Genomic DNA, 21396 nt, shown 5'->3' on the forward strand with positions numbered 1-21396 from the left:
ATTTTCTTATAAGATTTATGTGTCAAAATAAAAAAAAATAATCATTTAAATTTAATTCAGAACAGATATTATTTTACATGTATAATGTTCGTATTTTTCTGTATTAAACAAAATTTTGTAATCTAAGCTAAATTCAAAATATCCAAATAAATTTAAAATAAGTGTACCTTCACCGTCTTCTAAGTTAAGAGACATTTTTTTCATATACTTCAGTTTTCCGGAATAAACTATTATTTTTTTTTATTTTAAAATATTATTGTAATAAAGCCATCTTGTACAATAGGCATTAACTTTACTGTACTCGTATGATACAAGAAACAATAAAACATCCTTTCTTCAGTACTCGAGTTAAATCTAACTTCTTCGCCTATAAAAATGAACATATTGATTTAATACTTTTCTATATTATAAGGTGACAAACATGTAAGTGGCCAACATTTACTAACACAGTGAAGTGTCAGCTGCCCATAGACATCTACATATGCAGATGGATTGCATCTTTAATCAATGGAGAAGGGGACATTTAAAAAGAGGACCTTTCCGCTATTTATGCATCCCGTCCCATTGCAAATCCACTTCTTCTCATCCTTTACTCATGAAGAGAGCAAGATTACTTAAATTAAGCACTCCTCCTGCCTAATACTTAGTGTTTAAAAAAATATTGAGAAATAGATGCATTTAAAACATTTACAGTACTCGCTGATAAGAAATTCTCTCTTATTAGATAATAATTTTTAAATAATTGTCAGGTTCTCTTATAAGTCTCAAATACTTTAAAATAATTTTCTACACTATTTTATATACTTGCTACAAGAGCTTAAGATTAATTTTATACTTAATTAAGATAGTGTTTACTTTACCTTGTATCATCCTAGATTTATTTATTTATTTCAACAAGATGCAGTTGGATATAACTATGTGAACACAACTTAATATTTTTTTTTATTGTAATATGACCCTAATATTGAGATTTGCGACCAGTTCCTAATCTTCTATTTTCAATGTATAATGTTAACACTGCAAATAACTAGGAAATATTGATCTATGTCTTCAATGTTATATAGATTTTTAGTGATTCATTTTAACTTTTTAAATTGGTTTATTGGTTAAATTAATATTGCACAACCAATAACTTTATTATAAGTTGTATTTAAGCTTTAAAGATAGATTTTTAATATTTATCAGTCATGTTAAATAAAAATGTTCCAACATGTCATATGCACCTAAAACTTGGGAATCTTTGAGGTTATAAATTCTTTATTTGCAAGACGATTTGTCCTAAAAATTAATAAATAACATTTAATCACAAAAAACACGATTTTTTTCCTACCCAAGACCGCTAAAAATTGTACTTTCGAATATAACTTAATAGAAAACTTCACGTGAATAACATCTTTTTAGGTTAGGTTACAAACCTGCATCGAATCGGCACTAATGATCTCGGTTTCAAACTTTTGCGCTAATTCCAAGCTTAGTTTGGTTTTCCCAGTTCCGGTTGCACCTAGAATTATCACCATTGGTATTTTAGAGGATATCACAGATCTCAGAGCCATCATAACAACACTCGCACAAACTTCACATCACCAAAACTAACTTCACGATTGTTTTGACAGAACTCAAGCCATTTATTACGTTCCGTTCTTGGCAAAGTCACCGCAGTGCTAATATTGTTTTCCTTGTTTTTATGCACGCGTGTATCGCATTGTTTATTTATAAACAAACACAATGACTTACATTATTCGAGACTATTGTGCATTATAAATTATTATTGTAATACTATACAGATCATATATCTACTTAGATATTAACTTTGTCGTATAGAAATAACGCTGTTTAGATATCTTGATATTTTAAACGTTGCTAAGTAATTCTATGATTTGAATATTTATCTATGTCAAGTACAGAAAAGAAGTGTTAGTTTATTCATAATTATTAATTATCCTTTTTTTTCTTAATAGCCTAGCGAAAGGTTTTAATGCCTTCAAGTGCCATAACATCACTTTTTTGGCCTGTAATTATCTCTCTCTACTTTAACTTAGTATGTTCCTGTATCAGATCTGTTGACACAAACCTTGGATTATAAAAAAATCTACATATCCATTTTTAATCTATTTAAATATTGCATTGCAATATAACTCAAGGGTTTAGAATGAAATTTTTGACTTGATAAAATTGTTGCCTCGTGTTTTGAGACATTTAAGTCGGTTTGGTTGTGTATATGTGTTACAAGTTATGAGAGGAATAAGGATGGAAAGGAAGAAAGACAAACAGCAAAATATGAATAAAAACCGTTTATTTTTTACACCGACCAAGACAGAGCATTAAAAACATCATCACACCAGCGTACCGCACAGGTACATATAAAATCACAGAATCTAAACACTAATTTAGTAGCCGAAAACCCAATTAAAATAAATCGAAAATGTATAAAAATCACAATCGAATAGCCAATGGTTTCTCAACTCTGCCCCGGAACGGCCTTATCATTTATTTCCATATTTAATGATTATCTTAGCATTTCGATATACATAATTAAGGAACAAAAACCAAAGAACTTTTCACATCGTCATGGTAGTATCCAAGTCGTGTCTGACGCGATAAGTACAAATGTCCTTTTATACTAACGCCACTTCAAAGATGGCAGGGTGCAAAGTTAATGTTAGGCGGAATTTTATTTTGCGTCCTGCACTCTCTGTAGTGGTGTGTGCAGCTACCGTCAGGGGGCGTGTTACGGCTCACCACGGCTCACTATGGCTCACCTTGGCTCACAATAACTCGCCCGATCGACCACCATTTAAAAAAAATTTACATTCTCCCTTGGCCCTAACGGTAGCTAGATGTTACCATCGCTTACGGATACTATACAAATAAAAATTACACAATAGAAATTAAACTATTATTTACTCATCCCAACCTTATTTATAAAATTTACAAATTGAGTTGCTATGTATAAGCTATGTGTAACTTCTTTTTGACCCAAGACGTACCATCCGGCGGTGGTGGAAATGTGCCTTGTCAGTTTTATGTGCATTGATTTAACGCTTCCGTAATGTCGATCTGCCTCTCGAATATAAAGCTGTCATCTTATATTAAACTTTATCTACTGACTTTCCCTTACGCGAAAACTATAGTTTTTAACTGTATGTTATCACCGAATAAGAAACCAATGTTACTTCCAACATAAGCTAAATCATCATTAACTTTATTATTTATGTCAAGTATAACAAAAAAAAATTAAATGCAGGTACAACATTCGAGAATTCGTAACTCTCCCATTAAGAAAAAAAATTAAACGATTACTAGAAAAAAAAACTCGTTTATAAAAAATGACGTACATCTATCTATTCTCTATTATGTACATTTAACAGCTAGTGGAAGATAAACTGCAAACCTTTAACAGGATAACTATAAACCTCCTCGTGTTTCTACTTATTAAAACAACGCTATATCCTACATAATATCTCACAAAAATATTTCTTGCAACTAATTCGAGTATAAACCTAATATTATCTATTTGTATATGTACATAGCAAGGCACATTCCGCACACAATTAAAGCCTTCGAGCGTACGATCTGCTGACCATGTTGATATTAACATCAAATTGCGGATAAGGCCCGGACACCGAATGCTATTGCGCCTTCGACCCCGGCGAAAAACTAGCGCGTTCACAATCTGACAGCCTGCCTTATAAACTAACCACTTTACATAGAAAGTACATCACTAACTTACTGCAGTAAAATATTATATAAAAGAAAATGCAAAATTTTCTATTAGTAGGTACTATGAGGAACTATTTCGTGGTTATTTTTTTATGTTTAATTTCTTAACGGAAATAAAGTAATTATGATGTTATTATCAAAATACACAGTCTATGCCATTATAACGTATACTAGTCACTGAGATTGTTTCATTGTTTTGAGTCACTGGACTATTTAGCTAAATTGCTGCTACATTTTGTTAATCTGTCTAATATTCACAACGTACAAAATAAATCCGTATACACTAGGCGAAATAATAATGAATATTTATACAATAACGAAGTGCGAATTGGCTTTAAAACATAAAATCACTTTTTTATCGCCGCGCCAAATACATATGACAGTAAAAAGTGCGCGAAAATTATTTCGAAAAGCGCTTTCAAGCGTTAACAAATCTTAGTATTATTAGCGTAAAATTTCTATGTAAATTACGTGCAATATATAAGCACAAATAATGATTAAAAAATAGTTAAATGGTCCATAATTTCTTCGAACGTAATGTATTTAAAATGTTGTATCGGAGTCAATGGCGCGACTAAATATAAAAACATTAAGTGTTAAATTTACATGATAACAAAAACCACTAAAAACCGTAAGCAAACTAACCTATGCATATTTAAGACTTACATTAATATCGAGTTAACTATATTTGATATCACTATTCAATTCCCGCACGAGCGCGCGAGACGTGGGATGAAATAGAAAATCCTACGAACCGGGCCGAAAACATATATTGAGGCCAGCACATCCGGAACTTTCTGTTACTCTCAGCAGCCACCCGCCCTTCTGCCAGCCTAGCCTACCAAGTCTGCGCCGTCGGCACTACGCCTCTACTTGCCACTATGTACAACACTGACAAAACCAATCTAATACTACTGTACTGTCCTGACACTGAGAAACGCTCAACTAAATCACTAAACGTTTCCGATATATGATCTAAAGTTGGTTTGACAATCCAATGCGATTCAAATCTAATCGCTCACTCCACAACTATTTTATTAAATACTTTTAAACAATAAATCGAAAAAAAATTTCAGAGGTATATCCCAGTCTACGAGTTATCTCACAGTCTGTAACTATTATGTTTTATATGAAGTCCTGGATTGCCAGTTTTATGGCTCACTTTGGCACTGCAAAATATCGTTTGAGCAAAACTAACTGGCGGTAATCACTACAACATTTACAGAAGCAGAGTAAGCCGTAAAAGCTGACAGTTTGATGAAATTTAATGAACTCCCGTCGATTCTTCGAAGACCTTAGCGGCGTCATTAATAAATACCGTATTCTACATACAGAAATTATTAATACGCATCACAACTTACTAAAGTTAGCGTCCTCTAGCATGACGAGGAAGTCTCGGAGAGCCCTCCCTGAACGAACGATTACCGCAAAGAGCGACCGGCCCGCTCAATACACGCGGTAGCGAGATACCATCATGCGGAGCTTTCTTAATTTGGCGACAAGTTTGTTCTGCTGCTTCTGCAGGGTCTCCCGTTCGTAGTCATCCTCGCGCAACTTCCGGCAAAGAGCCGCCGCCTCGCGCAGTATCACGACTTTAGGGGCGCGCTCCTTGTCTCTGGTCGCGGGGATTTGCTTCTTGAGTTCGTCGAAAAGGTTTTTAAGTCCGATGCGGCGCTGGCGCTCCATATCGTTGTGTATGGAACGGCGCTCGATGTCGGGCGCCTCGGCCTCAGAGTCGGTGTCAGTGTTAGAACGTCGGCCGCGCCTGCCCGGGCCGCGTGCTTTTCGTCGCGGCACGGAGGCGCTGGGTATGCTCGTTGGTGGTATGAGACGCTTCCTGGCTGCCGGCCGCGGGGTCTGCTGCGGCGAGTACATGATGTCCTGGGATGAAGACGACCGCGAGTACGAGTCTCGCGACTGTGTGGTGCCCGGCAAAGGTTGATGGGTTGTGCCGACCGACACCACGTCTATTTCCTCCTCTGTAACAATAGAGAAATAGCTTAGTTTGTTGAATCTTTAATACTAACGAAGCAAATTAAAAATGCAATGAGGTATATCTATTATCTCCTGGATCAGTAATGTTAACTAGCGCCGCGAATGGTATAGCGTTCGTTTATTTGTATTGCAAATTAAAACCCGCATTAACAGTTTCATAGCTCGCATGCTTTCATTCATGCAACGACCGTAATGTTCGCATCACCATAAAAGGCGGGCGATCGCCGTAGCGTCGTCTATATAGAATTGCGGGTCTAGATGTGATGTAGGGATGCGGCTGCAGTAGTCAGGTGGGAGGCGCTGGTACGGCGAGGGGAGGCGTGCGGAGGGCGGCAGGGGGTCGAGGGCGTCGACCCCGGCGTACTACCGCAGCGTCTGTGGACATCGATCCGGACGCCGACGTCACGGGCGTTCGCGCCAAAACTAGAGCGCGTGCGCGGCTTATACTGCAGCGTCCGCACTCAATGGACGCTCGCCGGCCAGCGCGGACTTGCCCCCGTCACGTCATCATCGCGCCGCGCCGTACGGGTCGCCCAACGCGTCGCCATCGGCTGTCGAACTCGGTGTCGATAGAGAGGAGCTTCATTAGTACATCGTGAGCACGCTCCCTCGGCGAGACACGCGAGCAATTTGAGACCAGTAAAACCTGTTACTGTTGCTAGGGCTCAATCGCGTAGCAACAGGCAGACGCAGTTTGCCGTTTTCGAATGGATAACTAGTTTTTTCTTTACAGAATATAAATGTGAGAGACGTACGGAGTCGATGGCGTCAATGGTAACTGCCTCAACACGGGCGCCTCTCTGTTATAATGTACCTGCATTCTCTAGAATCGAAGCCATAGGACTAGGACTCCCAAATGAGCAGGATAAATAAATCTTGCATCTAATAATTTACAAAACGATATCATTAACAGATGTAATAATGAATGGAGGCGGCAACGGGTGTAGAGTACTCGCTCGACGGATGTAGTCCTACTACTACGTATCGTGTTTACTATGCTGGGCCAATTCCGCGGAAAGTCGGCTTGCGGCAGCGCTATCTCGTTACGCGACCGAATAATTATGTCAGCGGTTCCCGCGATCCGAATCGGCCGAGTGAACGCAATCGCCTACAGTCCACGCCCGACAATTTCCGATTAGATTATAAATTTTAAGGCGTTGAAAATAGAAACCGGTCACGTGGGCAGCTGGCTAAGCATTCCAAGGACGAAATCCGCGAAATATACGCGAAACTGAACATTTGCGATAGACGACCTCGACTACGATTGAATAACGCCGACGCGCGCGATCTTTTTCGTCGGTTCCGCATAGCAACACGGCTTATCGTACGCGCCGCATTCGTCCTGCGTATCTATGTGACGCGCGGCCGTGGGCGCGGGGTATCCATTGTGTGGGAAGTAGATTCGCACATCGCAATTTTCTCTTTCCCCGGCGCCGACGCGATTAACAACCGACTGTTGGTATTATTTTCAGCGTGTAAGCGACACCGGCCGCATTGTCGCCGCCGGCGGCGCCGCTCTAGCGCCTATCTACATACTACCTACATGTACATATTCCACTCAACTCACACGTGATTTCAAACGTCGCGTTTCGATTTGATATGCTGCAGTCTGTAGTAATATTACAATCGGAAAACCCGATTGTGTCAGAGCCTTAAATATATTCTTGTCAACAAATCTTCAATTTTAATACTGAACATGTAATAAGGTTCGACAATATGGTATCTATATTGTTAGCCCACTCGTGATTAGTCACAATTCCTAGGCACTATCTAAGTCTGCGTGAGAAATACAATGAGTCATTCAACTGCATTGCTTGCTTAGGACCACATTGTGTAATTCGAATGGCACATTAATATTTACAACTGGAATACTATCTTAGTCATTATAACGTAAATCTTATACGGAAATATTAAAAATAATTATCAACATATATTTTACTAGAGATATATTTTACTTTATGTACCAATTATAATTTTATTTGAAAGAAAATCATGAATTCATCTGTTTTAAATTAATATTACATAGTAGCAGTTGTCGGTAATATGTGGAACAAATACAAATAAATTGGATTCTAGGCTACGAGTGCGATAGGGCGCGGCTGCATTGCATTTCAGTTCACACAGTAACCACGTTCCGATTTCATAAATACGATACAGGTTACTAATTGATACGAATTCTAAAAGAACTTTAACCATATCTTAAACTTTGTATTCGTAAGGGTTTTATTATGAAGTTAGACGGATGACCCGCAAGGCGTTCGCCACGCTCCAAAGCCCCAGGCCAAGTTCACTGGCATTTGAACGCGTTAATTAAAAATTTTCATGACGTGCGCGCGATGCACGCTATTTTATACAGCATGATCACAAATCAAACCCTACATTGTCTTAGATCATTTTGTACAGAATTTTAAAATAAGTCATAATTAAAAGTGCGCGAAATATTGATAATTATAAAAGGTGCGCCTCCTATCAGTTGACACTCATACGATATCAGTTTTATTTCTCGATGGGATTTTAAATGATAATCAATACGATTACTGTGCGAATTTACAAAAACCTTGAAAGTAATCTGCGATAAGAAGTCGCGTGAGCGATGTAAAATAAATTTTCAATTCGACACATCCTGTACATTGGAGTACCGCTGCAACGTTAATAAGCTTAAGAGACCATAACTGGCCGCGGCTTATGTTTTTATTGTTTTCTCATTTGCAGGAGCCCTAAATGGAAATCGCTTACGTCAAACTGTAGGTACTACCCACTAATCGATCGTGACTTGTGGTATATTAGGAAACGAATAAAACGGCGATCGCATCCATCACTGACCCGATCGTCTGTGTATTTTCGGTGTATTACGCAACCGAGAAAAGTCGGTCATCTAGGCAGTTGCGGGTGTTCGAGACCGGCCGCCTTCTAAATCAGGCAGTGATAATTTATGGACCGAGGTATGATGGCGGATCGATCGTACGGCCTTGGTTTGTATGAAGTTCACGGGCGATCGTTTGACGTAGGAAAAAAAGCTAACAAACCAACGAACCAGCAGTCAAGTGCTAATGGAATAGAAAATGTAACCGGATTTATATATTGTGGAAAGATCTCTCGGGGTTACTATAAATATTAAATACAGAAGAGAATTAAGATCGAGTCAAACGAGATTCATCGGACGATAGAAGTAGATCTATCAATTAATGAGGGTAGTATCTAAGTAAGTATTTAAAAGATACAGAACATTAATTTAAGTCGCGAATGATTTAAAATCGCAAGAACACTAAAAACGAAAATGTCAATCGATTAATACTACGACTTATAAAACAGATGTTAATGGCTTATCAAAGAAATCTTATTACGTCATACGAACCGATTTTGTCCGTATAATGTATTTATATCCACATCTATATAAAGTAAAATCTATGTTAATTAAATATTAATAAATGATGGAGCTTTTCAATATTACGATAAATTAGAAGAAATAAAATTAACTGAATCTATTTGAATATTTGTCCTTAAAATTGTTACTATGCATAGTTTCCACACTTTTTTATAGCTTTTAAATTATTCCGCTTTGCTAATTCTGGCAATACATATTATAATAGATTATGTGACCTACATAGATGCGCTAAACGGTGTTGCTATCTGCGACATAACACACATTTATGGAAAACTTAGAGACAGGATTTAGATTATAATTTTTTTTATTATTAAATAATCATTAGGTCGGTAAGATCAAGGTGAAATTGTAAATTATCATGTTGCTGAGTCGGTATCACGCGGTTAGTGTAAGACATTTTTGATAAGACAATACAAATTTATGCCAGTCGGACTGCGTAACCGTTATCGACATTGATGCTTGAAGGTCGCGGGACCGATATTTACCAAACTGAGCCTCCTTTCAAGGCTCTTTATATACTTGTTACCATCTTCAATCGAATTCTATTCTATTTTAAATATTCTTAACATCTAAACATGTTTAGCTTCAGTATAAAGTTAAGCAAAATTTGTAGTAATATTGGCTCAGTTTATTCCCAAGTTTAAATTTATACCGCGTTTATTTGTAAGGCTGCTTAAATTTAGTAACATAGATTGTTTGTATGATATCTAAACGGACTAATAGAAATATCTGAATCTACTTCTTTTGTAGGACTTTTTTTTTGCAGATATTTATTTTTGATCAAGCCTTAATTCATCGTATTCTGTAGCAACCGCATTGAGGAATGCCACTCGGCACTTCCACGTTTCATTTAACGTCACATAACTTTTTTATCGCGATTTGAAATATTTACACACACATACGTAGCGATCGTTTAAAACAATATCTAACAATTCCGCGCGATAACGACAAGGTCGCTCCCACTACAGTGAACATAGTACAGCGGGACATTCATATTTTACGACTTACACGCCACGGACGTCGATCACCGCGGCAACTTATCGTGAATTGATAATGATTTCTACATTAAACGCTTTACTGTCCGACAAACCATCAAACGTATACTCATTTTTTTTATCTTTTTAACAGCGATCGGGTAAAACTAATGACACAATTCGATCGGATAATTTTCGTACCAATTTTCCCATTACGGTATAATCTTTTACAAATCTCACAATAGTCCAGATTGAAAAAGTTGGCTCAACTAAAACTTAATATATCTATATGTAGGTCAGCTTCAGCCGCACACGACCGTGCAAATCGTGTTAACTATGCAGCGCAGAACATTCACATCGTCTGCAAGCCGTGCTTATAACATTTCTTTAGATAAATCATAAAAATAGATTTATGCCAACATAAGATGACAAATTCATACTGTTGCTACAAGCCTTTGAACTATGTTAATCAAATATTTAAACAAGTGATTGTATTTAACATTGCTTAGTAAGTATTTACGTCAGTACTTAAAATAAATCAGCTGTTCTGTCGCTGTTCGCGAAAAGTACGAAATCGTAACCGTAGTAGTCGGCCCCGACACGGTTCCGAGCAATTTGGGGGGCGCCTAAAACCGGATTTAGTGCCCTGAATTGCCCTTAAAGGAACTCAACAATTCTATAGCACAGCCACTGCCCCACTTAACGGGACCTAGAATTTAAATGTCATAAATCACAAACTCGGCCGCGCAATCTGTCAAGATAAAACACAGGTCAAAAGCACCTAGAGCTATTTAACTCGGCTATCTGTCTAAAGTTTATTAGGTTAGCCGCTTTTATAATTATAGCGGCGGGCAACAGCTCGCGATATTGCGAAATGACATGATGTTTTTTGATAAAAAGTACCATAAAACTATTGAACCGAAATTTTCATCGAGTATTTCAATTTGGTTCACGGCGTTAAGATCTTAATTTTATTCTATAACGTATATGTGTATGTAACTAAACGGTACCGCTGCAAAAAGTCAGTGTAATAAAATTCAATAACTAATGGTAGTTTTGTCGCAACATATTTGCGCGGGAAAATGAATCTATTGAGTTCGCAGCCGGCGCGCTCCGCGGCGTATGGCGCGATAAAACTGAGCATGCGTCGTAAATTTGGCGCGGCCGCTAGTGATGCGATACGGACCGTTACCAATCTTTTAATCGACTTCGTCAGAGTTATTAATATCGAAATGTTTTATAGAAAATAAAAGGAATCATAGTTTTAATGTATCTTCAGCGAATACCTCATTAGGCGATTTCACCGATGCGAATTATTAAGACTGTCTATGAATTGTGACGACCGGACTAGATGCGGGAGTACCGCGTTGGGAACCGGTCCGGCGACCGACGACCGGCTATCCAAGCTCCACTTCAATGAGATTCCATTTCATTCCGTCGCATTCTTGCGCGACTAACGGACAACTCTATGCGAGAATGTCGCAATGAATGCGAACATCGATATTTTAAAACACGTCACTAACATAATTAATAATTAAAAGGAAAAAAGGATTTTTTTTACGATCACAACGAGTTGCGTCGTAAACAAATGTGAGCTACAGAGCGACCTCATACGCCGCTATCGATGATAGCTAAAGTGCAAATAGATAACGTAACATTGTAGTTGTAGTAATGATGCACTCGTGTGCCGTGCACCGAGGTCGACTCAAGTCACAACTGTAAATATTATTAACCTAAGCGGCGCTTGCAATACAAATACCTACGTTACGTACTTCCCGCCAAAATTAAGCGAACGATTCAAACTAATTAATCGATCCGCACACGATTGGAATACATTAATAGTCAGACAATGACAGATTCATCGCGTCCGAACTTTGCACCCATGACATTTAAACATCTAGACATCGACGGACTAATCGAGCGAGCCTCAGATGTGGACCAACTATTCGTAATTATTCAGTCCCTCGGGATGAGCAGGATGGTCTGACATTAAGGAAGGTTGGTACGTTCAAGGTCGGCGAGGTTCCGGAAGGCGCGGGTGCGTCTAGACGGCGGGCGGGGTGAGGCGCGCGGGGGCGGCGGGAAGCCGGGTCGATACGGCCAGCTTCCGCGCTCGCAGAATTACGCCTGCGTCCTACTCTCATCTTGTACCGCCCCCGTCTTACTCAATTATACAATAGTATTTCACTGTTAGATTTATATTAACATAACTACAATTATCAAAGAAATGAAAAAGAAAGTATTTCAATAAAATCTGATGCCAAAAAAAATGTATTGTGTGGATAACATAGAACAAAATAAAATTTATCAAGTATTTATGTTGGTATATCGGTTAATTGGAAACTTTCTACTACCTATGGTAACTTTACGTGGTATCCGCTGGCGATCTATTTACGGAAGAGAAGGAAATTCGCATACATATATAGGTCACTTAACGTTTACACACTTAATTATAAAAGATATAAAAACATACCTGATTCGCAAGAGTCAGACGGTGTTTGAACTCCGAGGTAATCGATGCGTTGTCTCGCGATGGTATAGGAGTGGTCTGCGGCCACGGCGGCGGAGTCCCGCACCAGCCGGCGTGCAGCACTTGCCACATCCACGACGTGCTCGAACGGGTACTGCTGCTCATCTCCATCCAACGAAGGCGGCGTCTCCGGCCGAGGCGGCGATATATCCCGCCGCAGAAGACTCTGGCCTGGCGTTGCCGATATCAAGTCCGTAGGAACGAATGTGTTCGAAGGATGCACCGCTGAATCCACGCAAGAACCCGCCCACATACAATCGTGGTGTACAATATTGTCCTTATGGTCTTCCGGACTGTCCGGTATTCTCCAGTCCGGGTCGCTATCATCCAGACTGTCCGGGTTGGACGGCGGCACGAAGTCCAGCCGGTCCACCTCGTAATCCACCTGCGTCCAGAACTCGGACGTCTGAGCCATCTCCATCGTCACCTGGTCCAACGTCTCCCAGATGTCGAACTGCAGTATGTTGGGGTCGAGGATCGGTGGCGACATTTTGATTGTTTTTTCTTCTTTCTTTATAAACTAAATACTAACTAGTGTTAAAGCTACGACGAAGTTTTTGATATCACAGAGCCCCTTATCACAAGGACGATGCGCGCGATGGGTCCTACGCACACCGTCTGTAACAAAAAGAAATCCATGTTTTATTTTTGAATTATTTAATTAAATCTAAATTGTTAATAAAAGTATAGCTTTATTTTAAAACTGTGTCGGTTTGTTTATTTATTAAAACCGAAAATTAAAAACCTAAATATTTAACTATATTACCTAAATATTGCACATCGTTCACAAATTAAAGTTCACTGCAAACTATCAAACTTTAAAAAAAAATAGAAAATGTTGAAAACAAAAACAAGTATTTGTAGCACAAGGGGTGATGACCCCCTTGTATACAAACAAATCCCGTTAGAGCACCAAGTTGGAGAGCGGGAAGTGTCCACCTCGGTGTCCAAAACTAGACTGAAGGCGGGATACGAAAACGAACAGTTTTAAAGGGTACTTTGGCCTTGAGACTTATTCCAGTTCTGACAAAAATTAGCTATTATCCTTGGAGTACCACCCCCGCATTTTTTTACAATCTACCTGAATATAGATGGCGGTGATTCCGCGAACAATCGTCAATGCCAGGTAGACGGCTACGTGAAAATTGAGCATTTGTTTACAAGCGCAGAATGGCGCGAAAACATAGTGTTTACCAATACAACGACTGCGCGCCTTTTTACACTTCAATTGAATTCCACACACAGAATAGAATTTTTCCATACCCTCTATAATTTATTTTTAACAAAATGTATTAAAAAATATTTTTATACAAAGCATATCAAAATAGCAAAATTTTGTTTGTAAAAATTTTAGAACAATTATATTTTTTTTAATTTAATATTGGTTTAAACGATAAGTACAATTTGCAAAAATTATCATTTTTATGCCAGTAATGATTTTCATTCCATTTTAAAAGAATTTTGTAAAATTGTACTTTTTGTACGAATCGAGATTAAAAACTCCCGATGATTTTTTGCCGTCATTGCATTTTACTAATTTTTTCTCGTCTTTCAAAAGACATACTTTAGTAAATTAATATCATCATATGACAACATGAACAGTAATTTGCTTTATATTATGCAATTTACATTTGTGCATTTCATGCAACACTGCGAGTCAACACAATATTGTGAAATGTAAAATATTACGAAATCAAAACACAACTCTTATAATTAAAAATCGAAATATTTATTTAGCTATAACTTAAAAAATTAAAAATAATTAGTTTTTTTTCGAGTCAAAATAATATATATCAAGAAAAGTAAAGATTTTTAATTAAGCATCTTAAATATTCTACATTTCCACTTTTTACACTACACTACATTTTTCATTTCTTTTTCAACATTTTATTGATTTTCATTTCATAATTAAAAAAAAAAATTGTGCAACGAAGAAAAATTAAAAGATTTTACAAGTCTGTTAAGTTATAATGAAATTCTAAGAGAACGGCAGGTATCTGTTTTAATACGCGGCAATAGTTAGTAGCAATGTTAGGAATTTGGGCGCCTGGATTTCGCAGAAACGCCAACAAGCCGAAGTTCATTTCATAGTCGGCAACGCCCCGCCGCCAACTTATACGCTATAAACCTATTAAATATCTACCCGCACCTGTTGACGCTTTTTTAAACAATGTTTAGCAACTAAACGATGTTATAGAATTACACTCTAACTATAGTAATAAAATAGCTCACCAAAAAGTTTGTGCAAAACGCGATCCGACTGGGGCCGGCGAGTTACACAATTTCACACAGAATTCTTCAGAATCTTCGACAAAGTTTTTTCCGTACACACTGCGTAACACTCACTGAGAATATGCGGTTGGTTATACAGTGTAAATTAAATACGGTACTTCTTCCGAGACCTCCTATTGAGTTTGTCAGACACTGAAACATTATTCGGGTGCCGGCCGGTTCTAAGGACAGCCGCGCGTGCTATTCGGGTGGCGCCGTGGACACGACTAGTTGGCGAAGCGCGAGGTGGCGAGCGAGTAGCGGCGGCGGCCGCTCTCGCGCTCCGGGCTTTGACGCGGCGCCCCTTCCCCCGCCGGCCGCGCAGCGCGCCTCGTCCCGCTCTTGCCCCGCCGCACGCCGGCCCGGCTAATTCGATGCCATTCACGAAATCCTCTGAAAATACGCTTCGTCCTACTGATTTTGTGCCACGCATATGTTCACATATCAGTTGTTCATGCAATCACACAGTTGTTTTGTTGTAAAAGCGTATAAATATCGAATAATGTCATAAAATATCTTGCGAGTCGCGCCTCACAAGTACTCGGGGAAGGAAATCAGCGCAGCGACGTTACGGCGTGCGGCTATGTGTGCGTAGCGGTTATCTGTGTGAGTTAGGTGCGGTTTCTGACGTTGTGGGAGGAAAATCGAGGCGAGCGCTGGTCGCCGGCCGGCTAGCCGCTAGCTGTCGTGTCCTCTCCGCACTCGGCCGCCGGTCTTTCTCGGGCTAGAACGTTTGTTGTATTGTTTTTCACAGCTGCCGCTATTGGAGCTAGTCAGTCGACATTCCTAAGATCGAGGCTTATGGCGCGAAGCAGAAATACCTGAGCGATTCTGATGAATTGGCGCGTATTATTTATTGAGCGCTTGCACTGCAAACAATTAGGTCTCATAGTCGTAAAATGTACTGAGCGTTGCATTGTACGGTTAGTTCTGCACTATTAACTGGAACTTTATGTACAGAGTAGAGTAAAAACCCCCTGAAATTATTTAAAAAAAGTAAGCGTTAGGCTTATATGATTTTTAAAAAAATGCTGTTAAATTCGAATAAACGAAATTAATGTGTAACTTATAATCAACTTTTATTTCCCGCTATTTATTGACCGATACAAAAAAAACTTGGAAGTAATTAATCAAACTACAGCATGATTTATTTCAATTCATTCATTACACATGAGAATGGCAACAATATTGTTTGTTATCTATGCAATAGTAATACATCATAGGATCGAGTATTACTTTCCCCCCATAAAGTTCGACGACCCGCATTCCGCGCTGCATTCCCGGCGAAATAAAAAAAACAGCATCGACTTTGCAAACCTTAAGTGTAGGGCTACCTTATGTCAAACATAAATTACGGACAACTATAGATTATTTAGACCCTATTTAGGTGACGCTTTAAATCATCATAACGTCAAAAAGTCCAGAAAATAGCATCAAAACGTTTTTTGTGAAAGACAACTCTAAAAGCAAACTAATTTATATTAAAATGTTACCTACTGACGAAAATGACACGAATCAAACCAGGCACCAGTTAACAAATCAATTTTTTAAGAGCCAATGTAATCATACTCTATGACAAATATATTTTTAATCAATTTTAAAATGTACCAAAATGTACGAATTTCCGCAAAATTCTTTTGGACGATCCCAATAAAATATATCCATGTTAAGGGTAACCCTACTTGCGACTAATAAAAGTCCTTCCCTCTCCCTCCTTTGAAAGGGACGCCGTATGGCGGTTGATTTTAATTCCGAACGTTATATGAGATTATTTATTGATCTATTCTAATCAAACATGTCTGATCGAAGTTACAATCATAGTTTATACTTTGTAGATTTATTATATATTACAAAGGTTACTTTTGGATATCAAACACTTTTTTAATTAGTATACTACTACTATACAACTACAATAAATATTTAACAATATGGCCGATCAACCAAATTATGATTCCATTCTCCCGCATAGTAACAAAACTTTTAGTTTCACATTCTCTCCAACAGATGTCGCTTAACGTATCTGTAAGCAAACAACGCTCTGCAGTGTCTACGATTTTGATTTGTAACCGACTTTTTACGCGTTCTTGCATCGAAAATAAATTGTCATACAAACTGGTTTCACTAAATTACAAACGAGCATAAAAACATACAAAAAATGTATTTCTTAAATAATCATGTTAATTAAATTGGTTGTGCATATATTTTTGTAAAAAAATACTTTTAAAAAGCAATAATTTATGTTATTGATTGCTTACAAAATAAAAGGTAGGATTTACCGTAATCAATACACACTGAGTTAACAGAAACCGACAAATTATGAACACAAAAAATGACTACCTGTCCCGACCATTAAGAAACTCTTCACTGATCCTTCCGCCCAACTTTTTTTTTTATAATAGTAAAACAATCGTCATCGTTTCAAAGAACGCCGTCTAGAGTACTTAGTCTTTGTTTATGAATTAGCATTTCGCGGTATTTCCAATTTATTGGAATCCTATTTAAGATATTAAAAAATATTACTGTTTTAAACATACTTTTTTTGTAGTTTTTTTTCTATTTATTGATTATTGGTCATATTGTAGTATGTACAGTATTTTTAGCTTTACAACGATTTTTTTATGATGTGCTCTGAGATTTTTTTGGATCAGAGAATAACGTAAGCATGTAGTAGTATAATAAAACTAAAATTATGGTAGGCGTAATGTCAAATTCGATCTACAACCCTCACCCAGTTTATCATTGTAACAAAACCCTAGAAAAATTAGAACACGCTCACCCTAACTACGCAAACCCTTTCCAAATAAGCACCCTTCGGATAATTTTATTCATTCAATAGCATCTACTATAGATAAAAAAATAGACGCCGGAAATAGAAGCCGTTTCCGAACTGGTTGTCAACAAAACGTATTTGGCAGATGCGAGATTTATCGGAACGATTTTGAACTTAAAGATATTTAATTTAAAGGCGTTGCATTGATATGCATATTAAAAAGATAGGGTGAAAGATAAAAGAAAAAAAAAACCGACATAATCCAAACTTTTAATTTTTTTTTACACAAATATCACGCGGGAATAATTTAAAAAAGGAATATGTCATTCATAATTAACGATTAAGTTGTCAAAATTTTGATGTGTTTTCGCCACAGGTTGACATAATAGGCTTATATTTATAGAAATACAAAGGTACCGTGCTACCTGTTATCGTAAATTCAAATTTCATTAGGGCTGGATGTCGTAAAAGTTTACTTTTACGACTGCTATAAATTATTAGTAAATATCCGTTAAAAAATCAATGACTCGGAAAGAATCCCGCGCTTACTATTATCAATATGCAAGTTTTATGAGTAGCTAATCAAGATAAGGGTTGTACCATACCGAGAGGCTTCACCCCAATAAAGTCTTAAATCTTCTAAAAATTGAATTAAAAATCTAAACCTTTTTTGAAATACGGAAAACTACGTAAATTCAGTAAGTAATTTAATTAAAGAAATGTCACATAAACTGTCTTATTTCCTGAGCCATTTCCACCTTGTGATATTTCCCACGCATTCATATTTAAAAAAAATGCAATTCGAATTTCAAATATTGCCAGAGATACTCTATGACGAATGATTACAACACCTGCGACAGATTTGAACTTCGGTACAGTCGCGATCAAATCGATTTAAACATCAATAAATTTCGATATTGTAATCGGAATATCTCGAGAATAATCGAACACCTTATAAGTGATATGTAACTTGTATACAAATTGATAACCTCCAAAAATAACTAGTATTTAATTAATCTGTTATATACTGAAGTACGTAAGATTTGCAAGAAGTTGTGGGCATATGCTTTGTGAACTTTGGACATTTTGGTAACATTGACAAGTTGGACTTACAACTTATTTATAAATATATATGAGCGTATTCATAACTTTAGAAATATTATAACGCTCACTGCGTAACAGGCCCATATCGGCCTGACGCGGCACTTAAGCTGGTGCGGACGAAGAAAACTATATCCATCTCGCTAGTGCGTAACGTTTACCTCAGGAGTATACATTGCATTACATTAAATGTATACATTATGTTTTCACAAAGTATAGCAATTTCATCTATCCTAGTGCTGGTGGGTCTAGAAAGACCTGCCAAGCATTGGCGGAAATATCATTGGCGGGCGTATTTTGGCCCGCCGCCGCAAAAGATGAAGAATTGTGATTTTACTGGCCTCAGTAAACGTGTTAAGAAACTTAGGCCATGAAGGGCATAGACTAGACTTGCGTCGTCCTCTAAGTCACCTTGCAATCTCTATCCAAGTCTTGAAATGCAACATTTCGAAGGTTAGTAGAACAGATTTTTGCGTTCTCTATAATTAACCTCTAACTGATTGGTTGTATTTGAAATTCGATTTAGTAGCATAAGATTAATTACAAGACTTTTAGGTTATAATTTAAAAAACGTCCAGCTTATTCTCTTAATAAGAATTAGCAAATTCTTCGGTAAACCAGATTTAAATATAATTATAATAAAAAAACAGTATTGTTTAAGTAAACTTATAGTAATAAAATGAAACTAAGCATTTACGATGTGATTGTACTCGTTCAGTGCAATTTTCAATCTTTATTGAAGTCGACTTTTGTAATCTGTCTGCCTGGTAACTGACAAAGGACAGATTAAAAAGAGTTTACAATTTCTGACTACATTTATTATGCGTTAGGACAAAAATAACTGTAAATTCATATTGTCTTTTTAAGGAAGACTTATTCTTTTGTTACAATTTTTAAAACCTTTTATTGCTTTAATGATATATTTATTGAATAAATAATCGAGATATTTTGATAAGTTTTTTAATCTTATTTCTTGAGAATTTTTATTGTAGTTTATTTTCATTCATGTAAATATTCATAATTTACTTCACGATATATGAATTAATGATGCTTGCAAATAACGTTAAATGATATCAAGTGTTCAGATGCCACATGTGCGTGAGTCATTTGGGTAAAAATTCGTTCGACCTTGATCCCACGCAATGTGGCTTTAACGATGACCTTGGGCGTTTCCGCCCTTATCGACAATTTCTGGACGCAGCATGTTATGTCATATTCTGTTGGCGCCAAATTATTAATCTGTTATAGGTTAGAGTTGGCGGGAACTTGATTAATTGATGAGTTTATCTACAAATTCTTTCAATACTATTTAATTTTAATTTACTAATATTATGAATAGTTTGTAAGAAAAATTATGACAGTTTTTTTTTCCAAAAAGTAAAAAAACATGATTAAACCCGTTCCGGTTAAACAAAATTACTTTTAGTTAGTTATTTTGTTTTTTTTTTATTTCTCTTGTATTTTGCCTGTATAAAAGGACTTTTTATTTTCAATTATTGTTGTGAATTCGATTCGAAGTTTTGACGTTCTATAAATTGTATTGTTATCTTTGTTTTTAACAGAAGGTAACCTAGAAAAATCCCCCAGAATTACCAGGTTAGCACATTCGTATTAAAAAACTATTGAAATGTAGGAAACTAAGTGGTCGTATATTTAACGACCACGCGCGCGAACTGGGGCTCGCTCATGTAATCAGGGTCAAGGAATATACAGTGAATCACATCGTACGGAATGTTACATACTCTGTGCAAATGAAATTACTTCCAGTTAAGAGTGGTTTGGTTTAGAACATATTAGTTGTAACATATTTAGTACTGTTAAGAAATTGGTACCTCGCGGAAGTATCGGCGCAACACTAGATTATTGACTTATACGTCCCATCCCTATGACATCTGTCAATGTCATTCAAAAATATAAAGAATAATTCTGGCAGGAATACTCAGTAAAATAACGTTGTTACAATTATAATAATTGTCTAAAAGTACCAACTCAAGAGAGCAACTTTAAAGTTATAACCTCAAAAAATATTGTCGATTCAATTACAAACATTTGAACAATCTTTGTATAAGTACTAACATATCTGATTTTATTTTGTCCTTTTTAACGTTAGCAGTTAATTTGTTTAACGCAAAAAATGAACGTTAATAAAATTAAAAAATCAACAATTTACAGATAATCGCTTGACATTGATGAATAATAATCGATTAATCAATTCGGGCACATTTAATCGATCGATAGGGAATATTTTTTTGTCACTTGATTTTTTTTATCATGAGGATTAAAAATGCAAGTTGTCAAAGAATTTTTGTTTATATAGATATATGAGATAGATGTGTATAGAATAATCTAAAGTATTTCAAATCGTAATTTAAAAAAAACCGAAGGGGTCATTATGAAAACATAACCTATCTTCATTTAATTTTCAATAATGGATTCAATTTCAGTTCAACTTTGCTTTATTAAAACATGTCAGAATCGCAAAAAAGTTTGTTCATTCAATCATTAATTCGATCGTTGATTCAATAATCATAAGATCTATGGAGGATATCGAGGGCAGCTAGATTTGTGTTTGATTATGTCTGATTTCTACCGCCACGCTCTCTAGTCGCGTTGCGCGGACAATGCGCCAGTTGATGCCAGAAACGACCAC

The 21396-nt window shown here is 36.9% G+C and overlaps 2 protein-coding genes across 2 annotated transcripts in view; both read right to left on the reverse strand.

The window, feature by feature from the left end:
• The window catches only part of LOC106100296 (tRNA dimethylallyltransferase, mitochondrial), a 139898-nt gene extending 138310 nt beyond the window's left edge, over positions 1-1588 (reverse strand). The window contains exon 1 of the mRNA XM_013279120.1: positions 1416-1588. Coding sequence (XP_013134574.1) covers positions 1416-1556 — 141 coding nt within the window. The 5' untranslated portion in view covers positions 1557-1588. The remainder of the gene's footprint in view (positions 1-1415) is intronic.
• A 688-nt stretch (positions 1589-2276) lies between these two features.
• On the reverse strand, positions 2277-15149 carry LOC106100280 (myc proto-oncogene protein). Its single transcript, XM_013279091.1, has 3 exons — positions 14837-15149; positions 12548-13222; positions 2277-5699 (listed from the first exon to the last, which is right to left on the reverse strand). The coding sequence occupies exons 2-3, from the start codon at positions 13092-13094 to the stop codon at positions 5167-5169; spliced, it is 1080 nt and encodes a 359-aa protein (XP_013134545.1). The 5' UTR covers positions 13095-13222; positions 14837-15149; the 3' UTR covers positions 2277-5166.
• Positions 15150-21396: the final 6247 nt, after the last annotated feature.

The sequence above is a fragment of the Papilio polytes genome, unplaced genomic scaffold (genome assembly GCF_000836215.1).
Source record: "Papilio polytes unplaced genomic scaffold, Ppol_1.0 DF824058.1, whole genome shotgun sequence".
NCBI lineage: Eukaryota > Metazoa > Arthropoda > Insecta > Lepidoptera > Papilionidae > Papilio > Papilio polytes.

Coding starts and splice junctions, on each gene's coding strand:
- LOC106100280 (XM_013279091.1), bottom strand. CDS start 13,094: ATGTCGCCACCGATCCTCGACCCCAACATACTGCAGTTCGACATCTGG. Junction 5,700..12,547: donor GTCTGACTCTTGCGAATCAG/GTATGTTTTTAT, acceptor CTATTGTTACAG/AGGAGGAAATAGACGTGGTG.